Source organism: Ranitomeya imitator, chromosome 2 (genome assembly GCF_032444005.1).
Source record: "Ranitomeya imitator isolate aRanImi1 chromosome 2, aRanImi1.pri, whole genome shotgun sequence".
NCBI lineage: Eukaryota > Metazoa > Chordata > Amphibia > Anura > Dendrobatidae > Ranitomeya > Ranitomeya imitator.
In genome coordinates this window covers 307,035,944-307,051,563 of record NC_091283.1, presented here as the reverse complement: position 1 = coordinate 307,051,563, position 15,620 = coordinate 307,035,944, and the positions used below count along the sequence as shown (strand labels likewise).

General features: G+C 42.7%; 2 protein-coding genes across 2 annotated transcripts in view; both read left to right on the top strand.

The window, feature by feature from the left end:
- Nucleotides 1-3,239: 3,239 nt before the first annotated feature.
- The window catches only part of LOC138666963 (zinc finger protein 1 homolog), a 268,713-nt gene continuing 256,332 nt past the window's right edge, over nucleotides 3,240-15,620 (top strand). The window contains exons 1-2 of the mRNA XM_069755170.1: nucleotides 3,240-3,581; nucleotides 4,370-5,302. Coding sequence (XP_069611271.1) covers nucleotides 5,075-5,302 — 228 coding nt within the window. The 5' untranslated portion in view covers nucleotides 3,240-3,581; nucleotides 4,370-5,074. The remainder of the gene's footprint in view (nucleotides 3,582-4,369; nucleotides 5,303-15,620) is intronic.
- On the top strand, nucleotides 5,686-15,143 carry LOC138666974 (zinc finger protein OZF-like). Its single transcript, XM_069755187.1, has 4 exons — nucleotides 5,686-5,802; nucleotides 5,886-5,983; nucleotides 8,493-8,583; nucleotides 11,407-15,143. Exons 1-4 carry the CDS (start codon nucleotides 5,769-5,771, stop codon nucleotides 12,090-12,092), a joined length of 909 nt encoding a protein of 302 aa, XP_069611288.1. The 5' UTR covers nucleotides 5,686-5,768; the 3' UTR covers nucleotides 12,093-15,143.

The window sequence follows — 15,620 nt, the reverse complement described above, 5'->3', positions numbered from 1 at the left end:
ATGCCCTTAAATCAGAGATATGTCTCACACAAAATACTTAAGTAACATTTCCCACATGTCTACTTTACATCAGCACAATTTTGGAACCAAAATTTTTTTTGTTAGGGAGTTATAAGGGTTGACCAGCAATTTCTCATTTTTACAACACAATTTTTTTTTTTTTTTAGGGACCACATTACATTTGAAGTCACTTTGACGGTTCTATATAATATAAAATACCCAAGTGTGACACCATTCTAAAAAACTGTACTCCTCAAGATGCTCAAAACCACATTCAAGAAGTCTATTAACCCTTCAGGTGTTTCACAGGAATTTTTTGAATGTTTAAAAAAATAAAATTAACATTTCACTTTTTCACAAAAAATTTACTTGAGATCCAATTTGTTTCATTTTACCAAGGGTAACAGCAGAAATTGGACACTAAAAGTTGTTGTACAATTTGTCCTGAGTACGCTGACACCCCATGTGTGGGGATAAACTACTGTTGGGCGCATGGCAGAGCTCAGAAGGGAAGAAGCGCCATTTGGGATGCAGACTTTGATGGCATGGTCTGCTGGCGTCACATTGCGTTTGCAGAGCCCCTGATGAAAGTAGAAACCCCCCACAAGTGACCCCATATTGGAAACTAGACCCCCAAAGGAACTTATCTAGATGTGTTGTGAGAACTTTGAACCCCCAAGTTTTTCACTACAGTTTATAATGCAGAGCCGTGAAAATAAAAAATCTTTTCCCACAAAAATGAATTTTAGCCCCCAAATTTTTATTTTCATAAGGGTAACTAGAGAAATTGGACCCCAATAGTTGTTGTCCAATTTTCCCTGACATGCTGCTACCCCATATGTTGGGATAAACCCCTGTTTGGGCGTACAAGAGCACTCGGAAGGGAAGGAGCATTGTTTTACTTTTTCAACGCAGAATTGGCTGGAATTGAGATCGGATGCCATGTTGCGTTTGGAGAGCCCCTGATGTGCCTAAACAGTGGAAACCCCCCAATTCTAACTCCAACCCTAACCCCAACACACCCCTAACCCTAATCCCAACCCTAACCACACCCCTAACCCCAATACACCCTTAACCCCAACACACCGTTAACCCCAACACACCCCTAACCCTAATCCCAGCCATAATCCTAAACACACTTAACCCTGACACACCCCTAACCCCAACCGTAAATGTAATCCCAACCCTAACTTTAGCACCAACCCTTACTTTAGCCCTAACCCTAATGAAAAATTAATACATTTTTTGTATTTTATTATTTTTCCCTAACTAAGGCGGTGATAAAGGGGGGGGTTGATTTACTATTAATAGCTGGTTTTTATATTTGGCAGCTGTCTCTAAAAGATGCGTTTTATTGCAAAAAATAGTTTTTGCGTCACCACATTTTGGAAGCTATAATTTTTCCATATTTTGGTCAACAGTCGCGTGAGGTCTTGCTTTTTGCTGGACGAGTTGATGTTTTTATTGGTACCAATTTTCGGGCACGTGACTTTTTTGATCGCTTTTTATTCCGATTTTTGTGAGGCAGCATGAACAAAAACCAGCAATTCATGAATTTCTTTTTTTGGAGGGGTGCTTATACCGTTCCGCGTTTGGTAAAATTGATAAAGCAGTTTTATTCTTCGGGTCAGTATGATTACAGCGATGCCTCATTTATATCTTTTTTTTTATGTTTTGGCGCTTTTATACAATAAAAACAATTTTATATAAAAAATAATTTTTGCATCGCTTTATTCTGAGGGCTATAACTTTTTTTTATTTTTTTCGCTAATGACGCTGTATGGCGGCTCGATTTTTGGCAGGACAACATGATGTTTTCAGCGGTACTATGTTTATTTATATCTGTCTTTTTGATCGCGTGTTATTCCACGTTTTGTTCGGCGGTATGATGATAAACCATCGTGTTTTGCCTCGTCATTTTTGTTATTGATTTTTTTTTTTTACGGTGTTCACTGAAAGGGTTAACTAGTGGGACAGTCTTATAGGTCAGGTCATTACAGTAGCGGCGATACTAGATGTGTACTTATTTATTTTTTTATATATACATAAAGAAATGTATTTATTGGAACAATATTTTTTTTTTTTTCTTTATTTAGGATTTTTACAAAAAAATATTTTTACAGTGTAATTTTTTTTTTTTTTTAAAGTTTTTTTACTTTGCTCCGGGGGGGAGATCACTATATATTATCAGATCGCTGATCTGACACTTTGCTCACAAGCCAACCTCCCTGCAGGACCCGGAAGGACCCCCTCGGCCATCTTAGATCCGGGGTCTGCAGTGAGGAGAACGAAGGAGACCCTTGGAATAACACGATCACTTCGCATTGCTCCGAGGGTCTCAGGGAAGCACACAGGGAGCCCCCTCCCTGCGCGATGCTTCCCTATGCCACCGGAACGCTGCGATCATGTTTGATCGCAGTGTTTCGTTGGTTAAAGTGTCAGGAACGGTCACAGTGCCGGATGTCGGCTGTGATAATCGGCTGACACTCGGCTGCGATTGACCGTGCTCCCCCCCGTGAGCGCTGCTGATCGGGTATGACATACTATCCCATCCACGGGAATTAAGTCACAGGTCACATGGATGGGACAGTACGTCCGATGGCAGAAAGGGGTTAAGCAATAAGCCCAAAAATATTCAAAACCAGATAAGGCTCAGCTGCATGTTAAAGAACAGGTACATGTCATCAAATCAAGAAGTTATGAAAAAAAACAAACCTAAGAGTTCTGAAACACACTCAACGCATTTCCCCTTTCAAGGTTCATCAGGAGTGAATAAAGTATACATAGTATAAAGAGACTACTTAGCTGCTGAAGAAATTGCTATGACCGGCACAATAGCAGGGTTTAGAGGTCAAGCACATAAGGAAACGTACCCCTTCATAGTGTGCTACATGATACGGTGCATGTTGATCCATGTTGCTATTGTGCTGGTCTTAGCAATCTGTTCAATCACTATAACTGTGGTATACTGTCCAAACAAACTCTCCTTTCAATATCTCTCCTCCTATTCCTTTCCCCATCCCACAGGGCTGGATAGGGGTAGGAGGGACAGTCGACAGTGATCGGGGGCGCCATTGCGCAGGTGTAGGGTGCCAACCTCCGCTGGTAGGTAGGAACAGTTCAGTTTAGTGATAGGTACAGGCACCTCCTGGTATCTTTTTTTTTTTTAAATGGTGGTAGTCGTCCTTGTTATCACCTTACTGCGTTAAGATGTCACTTAAAGGTAATTTTTTAAGTACAGTTTTTACACGGTGAATTTCTTTGTTCAATTTTTGTGTACAGGAACAATCTTATTCTAGCTGTGATTTCCTCATGGCTTGTGCTCACAGCCCAACACCGTGCAGGAAGATTGGCGTTTGCCACAGAACACCAGGATTGGCAAATTCGCCACTGGTGCTCTGTGCTCTTCACAGATGAAAGCAGGTTCACACTGAGCACATGTGACGGAGTCTAGAGACGCCGTGGAGAGCGATCTGCTGCCTGCAACATCCTTCAGCATGACCGGTTTGGCATTGGGTCAGTAATAGTGTGGGGTGGCATTTCTTTGGAGGGCCACATAGCCCTCCATGTGCTCGCCAGAGGTAGCTGTTATGTCTGCTAATGAAAGGTGTAATGAAGGCAATCCAGAGACACAGTGTGCCTAGCGATCAGAGCGCACACAGTGATCTGACAAATACCCAAAAACAAAAGAACGAGCTCTGAGACGTGGAAACTCTGTAGACTGCACACCTGATCCTATCCTAAACACAACTAAAAGCGGCTGTGGATTGCGCCTAACAACTACCTATGCAACTCGGCACAGCCTAAGAAACTAGCTAGCCTGAAGATAGAAAAATAGGCCTGACTTGCCCCCAGAGAAATACCCCAAAGGAAAAGGCAGCCCCCCACATATAATGACTGTGAGTAAGATGAAAAGACAAAACGTAGGGATGAAATAGATTCAGCAAAGTGGGGCCCGATAATCTTAGACAGAGCGAGGATAGTAAAGCGAACTTTGCAGTCTACAAAAACCCTAAAGCAAAAACCACGCAAAGGGGGCAAAAAAGACCCACCGTGCCGAACGAACGGCACGGCGGTACACCCTTTGTTTCTCAGAGCTACCAGCAAAACAAAAGACAAGCTGGACAGAAAAAAAGCAACAAAATAGCAAAAAAGCACTTAGCTATACAGAGCAGCAGGTCACAGGAACAATCAGGAGAAGCTCAGATCCAACACTGGAACATTGACAAGGAGCCAGGATAGCAGCATCAGGCGGAGTTAAGTAACGAAGCAGTTAACGAGCTCACCAGAACACCTGAGGGAGGAAGCTCAGAAGCTGCAGTACCACTTGTGACCACAGGAGTGAATTCAGCCACAGAATTCACAACAGGTAGCCTGACTGCCATTAGGTACCGAGATGAGATCCTCAGACCCCTTGTGAGACCATATGCTGGTGCAGTTGGCCCTGGGTTCCTCCTAATGCAGGACATTGCCAGACCTCATGTGGCTGGAGTGTCAGCAGTTCCTGCAAGATGAAGGCATTGAAGCTATGGACTGGCCTGCCCGTTCCCCAGACCTGAATCCGATTGAACACATCTGGGTCATCATTTCTCGCTCCATCCACCAACGTTACATTGCACAACAGACTGTTCAGGAGTTGGCGGATGCTTTAGTCCAGGTCTCGGAGGAGATCCCTCAGGAGACCATTCGCTGCCTCATCAGGAGTTTGCCCAGGCTTGTAGGGAGGTCATACAGGCACATAGAGGCAACACACACACAACTGAACATCGTTTCCTTGTCTTGAGGCATTTCCACTGAAGTTGGATCAGCCTGTAATTTGATTTTCCACTTTGATTATCATTCCAAATCCAGACCTCCATGGGATATTTATTTTGATTTACATTGATCATTTTTATGTTTTATTGTTCTCAACACATTCCACTATGTAACGAATAAAAATTTGCAACTGAAATATTTCATTCAGTGATATCTAGGATGTGGTACTTTAGTGTTCCCTTTATTTTTTTGAGCTGTGTATATAGGTTTTATTAGTAGATGTAAAGAAAACTAAATACTGTAAAATAAACAATCTCATATGCTTCTTTTTATCTCCAATAATTGTATTATTACACAGGATTTTTATGATGTTACATCAGCTTATCTTCTCAATCAGGTCTCTACAATATCAGATCCTCTCAGTGAAGATCTTCTATATAAGAGAATTTTCCTGATTTACCCATCAAAGATGGATATGGACAGATACAAGATGGCGGAGAGGATAATACACCTCACCCTAGAGATCCTCTTCCGGCTTACTGGAGAGGTGAGAGATTCTGATGATGTCACACTACATCATTCTTATCTATGGGAATAACAGATGGGCAGAACTCGACAGGTGAGGACTCTGGAAATGTCTGTAGTGAAATTTATGAATTTGTCTCTCCATAACCAGGATTACACAGTAGTGAAGACCTCTAGTGAACGCTGTCAGGACCCTGTGTCTGAGGGATTGGGAAGACCCCTGAGCCCAGTCACGGGGCCTCCACCACACCTGATACATGAGGACATCAATGACCAGAAAATCCTAGAACTCGCCTACAAGATGATTGAGCTGCTCACTGGAGAGGTGACACTGCTGGGAATGCTGGGACATTATACAGTAACGCTGTGAAGGTTTCTAGGGATGACTGTATCATTGTTTGTATCAGGTTCCTATAAGGATGTCGCCGTCTATTTCTCCAAGGAGGAGTGGGAGTATTTAGCAGGACACAGATGTATACAAGGAAGTCATGATGGAGGTTCCCCAGCCCCTCACATCACCAGGTAATAGACAGGACTAAATACACATGGCCTATAATTATCTGTATGTAAAGAATGAATTCAGTCCCTGTATGTGTTTCCTCCAGTTCTATCCTGTAGGATGACAACACCAGAGAGATGTCCCCGTCCTCTTCTTCCACAGGACTATAAACCAGAAAATCCCAATGTTACTCAGGATCATCAGGTAGATGGAGAGAAGGTGTCATGAGATCTCCCCTCTGATATGTAGACGGCTGTGAAGGTCTTGTACTCAGTCTTGTTTTATTCACCAGTATTATATGTTTTATACTTGTGTAATGAGAACGGTGCAGATGGCAGGCAGGGCTGCCACTAGGAATTTCGGTGTCCCATACTGGCAAAACTTTCGGGCCCACTTGGGACTCTGCCCAGGCTACACCCCCCAGCTCCGCCTCCAACTCTCGAACCTTCCACAGTCCCACTGCCTACTCAGAAAAACTCTGCATCTGTATAATGCATCCCATAGTCATATATAGTTGAATATTGCATCCCCTTAGGAATATAATGCACCTCTATAGTAGTATAATGCACCCCCATAGTAGTATAATGCACCCCCATAATAGTATAATGCACCCCCATAGTAGTACAGGTCCTTCTCAAAAAATTAGCATATAGTGTTAAATTTCATTATTTACCATAATGTAATGATTACAATTAAACTTTCATATATTATAGATTCATTATCCACCAACTGAAATTTGTCAGGTCTTTTATTGTTTTAATACTGATGATTTTGGCATACAACTCCTGATAACCCAAAAAACCTGTCTCAATAAATTAGCATATCAAGAAAAGGTTCTCTAAACGACCTATTACCCTAATCTTCTGAATCAACTAATTAACTCTAAACACATGCAAAAGATACCTGAGGCTTTTATAAACTCCCTGCCTGGTTCATTACTCAAAACCCCCGACTAGCGACCTGACAGATGTCAAGAAGGCCATCATTGACACCCTCAAGCAAGAGGGTAAGACCCAGAAAGAAATTTCTCAACAAATAGGCTGTTCCCAGAGTGCTGTATCAAGGCACCTCAATGGTAAGTCTGTTGGAAGGAAACAATGTGGCAGAAAACGCTGTACAACGAGAAGAGGAGACCGGACCCTGAGGAAGATTGTGGAGAAGGACCGATTCCAGACCTTGGGGAACCTGAGGAAGCAGTGGACTGAGTCTGGTGTGGAAACATCCAGAGCCACCGTGCACAGGCGTGTGCAGGAAATGGGCTACAGGTGCCGCATTCCCCAGGTAAAGCCACTTTTGAGCTACAGAGAAGCAGCACTGGACTGTTGCTAAGTGGTCCCAAGTACTTTTTTCTGATGAAAGCAAATTTTGCATGTCATTCGGAAATCAAGGTGCCAGAGTCTGGAGGAAGACTGGGGAGAAGGAAATGCCAAAATGCCTGAAGTCCAGTGTCAAGTACCCACAGTCAGTGATGGTGTGGGGTGCCATGTCAGCTGCTGGTGTTGGTCCACTGTGTTTCATCAAGGGCAGGGTCAATGCAGCTAGCTATCAGGAGATTTTGGAGCACTTCATGCTTCCATCGGCTGAAATGCTTTATGGAGATGAAGATTTCATTTTTCAGCACGACCTGGCACCTGCTCACAGTGCCAAAACCACTGGTAAATGGTTTACTGACCATGGTATTACTGTGCTCAATTGGCCTGCCAACTCTCCTGACCTGAACCCCATAGAGAATCTGTGGGATATTGTGAAGAGAAAGTTGAGAGACGCAAGACCCAACACTCTGGATGAGCTTAAGGCCGCTATTGAAGCATCCTGGGCCTCCATAACATCTCAGCAGTGTCACAGGCTGATTGCCTCCATGCCACGCCGCATTGAAGCAGTCATTTCTGCCAAAGGATTCCCGACCAAGTATTGAGTGCATAACTGAACATTATTATTTGTTGGTTTTTTTGTTTGTTATTAAAAAACACTTTTATTTGATTGGATGGGTGAAATATGCTAATTTATTGAGACAGGTTTTTTGGGTTATCAGGAGTTGTATGCCAAAATCATCAGTATTAAAACAATAAAAGACCTGACAAATTTCAGTTGGTGGATAATGAATCTATAATATATGAAAGTTTAATTGTAATCATTACATTATGGTAAATAATGAAATTTAACACTATATGCTAATTTTTTTAGAAGGACCTGTATAATACACCCCCATAGTAGTACAATGCACCTCCATAGTAGTATAATGCATCTCATAGTATAATGCCCTCCCATAGTGGTATAATGCACTTCATCGTATAATGCAGCCCCATAATAGTATAATGCACCCCCATAGTAGTATAATGCAGCGTCATACTGCAGCTTTACAAAAAAATAGTTTATCCTGACCTGGCTGAGGTCAAGCGGTGTCCTCCACCTGATACATCTGAGGCGCGTACCATCATATGTGAGTGTCATTATACGCCCTCTGACATCAGCTGCCAGCTTGTGGTCTCCCCGCAAGGCAACAGATTTTAACTTGCCGTGCGTCTGACGATGCATGATCAGTTGAGCCTCTGGGGCCCAAAGAGAAGAGGCGGCCTGCTGCGGGCCTCCTCTGCTCGCCAGGCCCTATTCGCCAGTAAGGGCTGTAATGCTCTGATGGCAGGATTAGAGCTGATCATAGATGTGACTATCTTTTCTTTTCATCTGTCTGTGACTTTTACAATATTTGTTTCAGGGTGAAGATCTGACCTATATTAATACTACAGAGACATATGTGAGGGGTGATGAGCGGTGTAAAGAGGAGATTCCAACATATGACTACCCAGGTGAATAGTAACCACTAAATGCAGAGAAGTCACAGATTCTTCTCAGTCACCGGCTGTGGCTGCTTTATTGGTTGTATAGCCCGGTCGTATCACAATCGGGTGTTCACCATTTTGCCTCTAGACCTCAACATTCTCCTCCATCCAAACTTTGACACATCAGCTCTAACCTGTTATAAAAAAAGTATTTGAATGTCTAATATTTCTTCTTGAAACTGATGTGACATCTACCATTGGCCCATACTCTAATTACCCCAGAGAGGTTTCTCCACTAATTACTCATTTATTACTGATGAAGACTGTTGACTTTGATCATTTCAGTAGATGTGTTATTGTCTTTAGTCACAGTTTTTGACTACAGTAGTTACTGCTCAAATCCTTTGACTTAACCACTTCCCGCAGTCCTTTTTTGTTCCTAATCAGGACCCAATTTTTCGAACCTGATGTGTCACTTTGTAGTGATAACTTTGGAATTCTTCACAAAGGATAATAGGAAACAAATGGACCTTACAAATTATTTTCCAATTTCTCTTGAATCTGACAGTACCCTATATACAATTGTACACTACTGTCTGGACACATGGCAGGGTTAAGAAGCTATTTGACTGCAGATCTTGCAGAAATAGTTTGCGGATACGATGCATTGGGGGCACTGTTCGTGGTCACCTGGCAGCTCAAAAGATGTCCACCATGAAAGGACTTAGCGCTATCTACTCCATTTTACAGATCCCAGGGATTGCCTTGTTAATCATACTTTAACCCTTCTACTTGGGTCTGATCTTAGACAGAGACCCCTAGGCTTCAGCCATGGTGTTACCTTCTGTTATGTGATGCGAAATGTAGCAAGAATAGTCAGGTAACCTGGTCAGTACCAGAAGAGCAGAGAAAATACAAAATCAGAAGACACAAGAGTAGTCAGTAAGCGAGCCGAGGTCACAACAGGAAACAAACAAGCCGGGAGATGAGCACAGAGGAATTAACCAGAGGAGAAGGCTGTATCTGACAGCTTCCAGCAATATGCTTCGAGCTTTAGGAGGGTGTGGTGCTTTCCAACTGGCTGGAGCAGGGAGCTGGACAACACACATCCATACTGCCAGATTGGATGGTACTACAAATCCCAGGTACCCTAATCTCAGTGGCAGGGCAGAGCCTGCGTCGCCCAGAGCTTCTGGTTTCAATGTCTCCTCCATTACCAGTGCCACCTGTAGAATGAATAAGGTCTTGCCTGGAAACAGAACCAAACATCACAGGAGCAGATCCCAGAGGAGATAGGACATACCATATGAGAAAATGGCAGAAAACCAGAGCAGTAGAAATCCCCATAAATTGACTTCATTTTGGAAATTATAACCCTCAGGGGATTAATGTATTGTAGTAGTGACTATAGAACCAGAAACACATGGGCTACTTGCACATTGAACAAGTCTGTAGGAACCTGTTCACTCATCACCAAGAAACTTGAAGACACAAAAGAGCACAGTGAGGTCAAAAATACTATGTTGTAAAATAAATCACAGTAATAAGCAAGTGCTAGTCAAAAGATGAAAAAAAAACAGGGTATTTAGTTGATATGTTTATTGGCAAAAAAATGTATACTAAGCTGATCCATCAATCATCAAGGTATACCCATATAGAGCAGTCCAAACTAATGTATATAATCCCTATCTGATGTATTTAAAAACCTAATCATCTATATAGTACCTGTATAAGCAGGGTTCAGAGAGGGAATATCCATGTGGACATGCTGGATGGAACAGCTTTGATGCAAATGACCCACAAGGAGTGGTGGACTCCCTAGTCTTGTAGAAACAAGAGAACAATTATAGAACCAGAAACACATGGGCTACTTGCACATTGAACAAGTCTGTAGGAACCTGTTCCCACACCACCAAGAAACTTGAAGACACAAGAGTGGTGATTTATTTTACAACATAGTATTTTTGACCCCACTGTGCTCTTTTGTGTCTTGTAGTAGAGCATATGTTGACCCCATAGCCACTTTCCAGAAATTAGCACGCAGTGGATGTTGGAGAGTGAAAATTGCAAATATGCCATTTTATTACCCAACACACTGTGCCCAGATTGTGCTCCAGGAGACACACACATTGTAAATTAAGTGGGTTCTTATCACTATAGTAATGCCAAATACATTATTATTTATTATCATTATTAATTTTTATAGCTCCATTTATTCCATGGCGCTTTACACGTGCTTTATACATGGATGCTAAATGTAGTTTGGGCACACTGCAAGGCTCAGAAGCAAGGGGAAAGTTTGACTTTGGGAGAGCGGATATTGCTGGATTGGTGTATTGAAGCCATGGTGCTTTTCAAGAGCCTTTGAGCCACTTGTAATGTAGAAACCTGTTTTTCACTGACAGATGAAGGACCTGAGTATGGAATTGTTTTTTTGGGAGATGAGTAGAAGGTTTATTGGTATAATTTTCCTCAACATAACATTGTTAGACTTTTTACTCTATATTTCGGAGGCAGAATGGACAACCAGTTGAACACCACGCTCTACTGGTTCATCCTGTGAGGTTTTCTATAAGACTGTGAGCTGTCATTGTCTTAGTGAATAATTACGTATTCAACATAACTTGTCATCAACACAAAACTCAAAAAACCTATAGTCATTTTGTGGCCGAGAGTAGCATAGTATACCTCCCCCAATACTATTGTCCAAATCTGTAGGACAACTCGGGGAACTCCAAAATATTTTCAAAAATATAACTTGTCATGTTGTGGACAGTTTACGTACAAATGTTAAAATATGTAAAATTCAAGGATTTTTTTATGAAAACTAATTGGTTTTATTTTTATCAGATGACTGCACCAGGCGATCAGAGGGGCAGCTGACATCTTCAGTTTTTAAATCAGATAATCTTGAGATCCCACAAGATACAATTGAAGTGAATGCCATTACTCCAGATATACCATCATCCCTTCACAGCAAAGATCTATCGTCTGATCTTTTGAAACAGGTCCTGTCTTCTGATTCATTACCGACTACTAAGGAAAATCAAAGTCACAAAATAAGCATTAAAAAACAAATTAGTCCTGAAGTAAAGAAACCATTTTCACTTTTAGAATATGGAAATCATTTTCCCCTCAAAGAATCTTTTCTTAAGCATCAAAAAATTCACACAGCAGAGAATAGATTTTCTTGTTCCAAGTGTGGGAGATATTTTAACCAGAAGTGGAATCTTGTTATACACCAAAGAACCCACACAGGGGAGAAGCCTTTTTCATGTTCAGAATGTGGGAAATGTTTTAATCAGAAAGTGAATCTTGCTAGACACCAAATAATTCACACGGGGGAGAAGCCTTTTTCCTGTTCAGAATGTGGGAAATGTTTTAACCACAAATCAGATTTGGTTAAGCACCAGAGAACTCACACAGGTGAGAAGCCTTTTTCATGTTCAGAATATGGGAAATGTTTTTATCAGAAAGTGCATCTTGATATCCACCAGAGAATCCACACAGGGGAGAAGCCTTTTTCCTGTTCCTAATGTGGGAAATGTTTTACATGGAATTCATCTCTTTAACCCCTTCATGACCTTGTGATTTCCCGTTTTTCCGTGTTCGTTTTTCGCTCCCCTCCTTCCCAGAGCCATAACTTTTTTATTTTTCTGTCAATATGGCCATGTGAGGGCTTATTTTTTGCGAAACAAGTTGTACTTTTGATCGACTTCATTGGTTTTAGCATGTCCTGTACTAGAAAACGGGAAAAAAATTCCAAGTGCGGTGAAATTGCAAAAAAAGTGCAGTCCCACACTTGTTTTTTGACCTGCCATTATGATTCTCCAGGTCATTACGAGTTCATAGACACCTAACATGAATAGGTTATTTTTTATCTAAGTGGTAAAAAAAAAAATTCCAAACTTTTTCTAAAAAAAAAAAAAGCAAAATTGCGTCTTTTTCCAATACCCGTAGCGTCTCCATTTTTCATGATCTGGGGTCGGGTGAGGGCTTATTTTTTGCGTGCCGAGCTGGCGTTTTTAATGATATCATTTCGGTGCAGATACGTTCTTTTGGTCTCCCATTATTGCATTTTAATGCAATGTCGCAGCGACCAAAAAAACGTAATTCTGGCGTTGCAAATTTTTTTATCGCTACGCTGTTTAGCGATCAGCCTAATGCTATTTTTTATTGATAGATCAGGCGATTCTGAACGCGGCGATACCAAATATGTGTAGGTTTGATTTTTTTTTTTTTTCTATTGATTTATTTTGAATGGGGCGCAAGGGGGGTGATTTAAACTTTTTATATTTTTTTCACTTTTTTTTTTTTACTTTTGCCATGCTTCAATAGCCTCCATAGGAGGCTAGAAGCTGGCACAACGCGATCGGCTCTGCTACATAGTAGCGATCATCAGATCGCTGCTATGCAGCAGAAATGCAGGTGTGCTATGAGCGCCGACCACAGGGTGGCGATCACAGCTACTGGCGATCAGTACCCATAGAGGTCTCAAGGACCTCTATGGTTACTATTCAGAAGCATCGCTGAACCCCGATCATGTGACGGGGGTCAACAATGAGCTAATTTCCGGCCACCCGGCCGGAAGCGCCGGTTAAATGCCGCTGTCAGCGTTTGACAGCGGCATTTAACTAGATAATAGCGGCGGGTGAATTGCGATTTCACCCGCCGCTATTGAGGGCACATGTCAGCTGTTCAAAACAGCTGACATGTCCCAGCTTTGATGCGGGCTCACCGCCGGAGCCCTGCATCAAAGCGCGGTATCTGACCTCGGACGTACTATCCCATCCGAGGTCAGAAAGAGGTTAATAACCATCAGAGAAGATGCACAGGGGAGAAGCCTTTTTTTCATGTTCAGAATGTTGGAAATATTTAACCAACAATTGTAACTTCTTAAATAGTTGTCTTACTACTAGGACAACACCTTGTCATTCCTTATGTTTGGCCTCGTTAAAACAAAAATACTCATACACCGCTCCCTTGCCAGCACCAATTCAGCGGTGTCAGGATTCATGTGAGGTTGTTAGGCTAGGTTCACATTGCGTTAATGCAGTCCGTTCAGCGCATATGTTAACGGACTGCGCTAACGCAAGTGCCGACTTTGGCACAGCGCTAGCGCAGATGGAGCATATGCTAGCTCCATCTGCGCTAGCAGTGACGGACCCGGAAACGCTGCAGCCCGCGTCTCAGGTCCGTCACTCAATGACGGCACATCGCTAGTGCACGCCCATTGTGGGCGTGTGCTAGCGATGCATCTGCCCATAGGAAGTAATGGCGGTGTTAACGGACTACGTTACACCGCGTTTATGCCGCGATGTAACGTAGTCCGTTTAACGGATCACACTAACGCAGTGTGAACCTAGCCTTACAGTACACAAGCCCTGCCCCCAATCGGTGCCGGCTTCACTGTCACCACAATCGGAAGTATTGAACATTAACAGAGAGCAGTCGCAGCTCTGGTTTCCTACTTCCTCCTATTGTTTGATTTGAAGTTGTGGACAGTGACGTCAGCGCTGATTGGCCGCAGGGCTCACATGACCTGACAAACTCACATGAGCTTCATGAACGCAAGTGCTGACACTGCTGGAACTGCATGGAAGGTTTGAATAATTATTTTTATTTTAACAGGATCAAACATAAGGCTTGAGAAGGGATTGTCCAAGTAGAGAACAACCCTTTTAAACATAAAAAAAATCCCACACAGCGAGAAGTCATTATCATACCTAGAGTGTAAAGAATGAATTACTTGAAAATTGTATTTTGTTGACTGTCAAAAATAGCTCTGACCTGGAGAAAATATATACAATGTGGAAAATAACTATTGGATACTATACCGATTTTTGCAAGTTTTTCCAGCTACAAAGAATGAAGTCTGTAATTTTTTTATTTTGTAGGTACACTTCAACTGTAAGAGACAGAATCTAAAAATAAAAGCCAGGAAATAACATTGTATGATTTATGCATAATTAACCACTTCCTGACCTGTGACTCCACGTAGGCGTCATGAAAGTCAGTGCCAATCCGACCTGTGACGCCTATGTGGTATAATGGAGGGATCGCGTCCCTGCAAATCGGGTGGTTTACTCCAATTTCACCCGATCTGCAGGGACAGGGGGAGTGGTACTTCAGCCCAGGGGGTGGCTTCGCCCCCCCGTGGCTACGATCGCTCTGATTGGCTGTTTCACTTTCAACAACCAATCAGAGAAATTTGTAATATTTCACCTATGAAAAGTGGTGAAATATTACAATCCAGCCATGGCCGATGCTGCAATATCATCAGCCATGGCTGGAAACCCTGATCTGCCCACCGCCACCGATCTCCCCAGTCCTCCGTTCTGTCCCATACTGTGATCTGCTCCTGTCCACTCCCCCATCCTCCTGTCCGCCCCCCCACCCCGTGCTCCGATCCCCCCCCCTCCCGTGCTCCGATCCACCCCCTGTGCTCCGATCTCACCCCCTCATACTTACCGAGCCTCCCGGTGTCCGTCCATCTTCTCCATGGGCACCGCCATCTTCCAAAATGGCGGGCGCACTGCGCCAGCCGGCAGATTCGTTCCAGGTACATTTTGATCACTCTAATATATATATCACAGTGATCAAAATAAAAAAATTAGTAAATGAACCCCCCCCCCCTTTATCACCCCCATAGGTAGGGACAATAATAAAATAAAGAAAATATATTTACTTTTATTTTTCCACTAGGGTTAGGGTTAGAACTAAAGTTAGGGCTAGGGTTAGAATTAGGGTTAGAATTAGGCTATGTGCACACGGTGCGGATTTGGCTGCGGATCCACAGCGGATTGGCCGCTGCGGATTCGTAGTTTTCCATCAGGTTTGCACTACCATGTAAACCTATAGAAAACCAAATCCGCTGTGCCCATGGTGCGGAAAATACCGTGCGGATACGCTGCGTTGTATTTTCCGCAGCATGTCAATTCTTTGTGCGGATTCCGCAGCGTTTTACACCTGTTCCTCAATAGGACTCTGCGGTAAATCCGCAGGTAAAACGCAGTGCCTTTTACCTGCGGATTTTTCAAAAATGGTGCAGAAAAATCTCACAC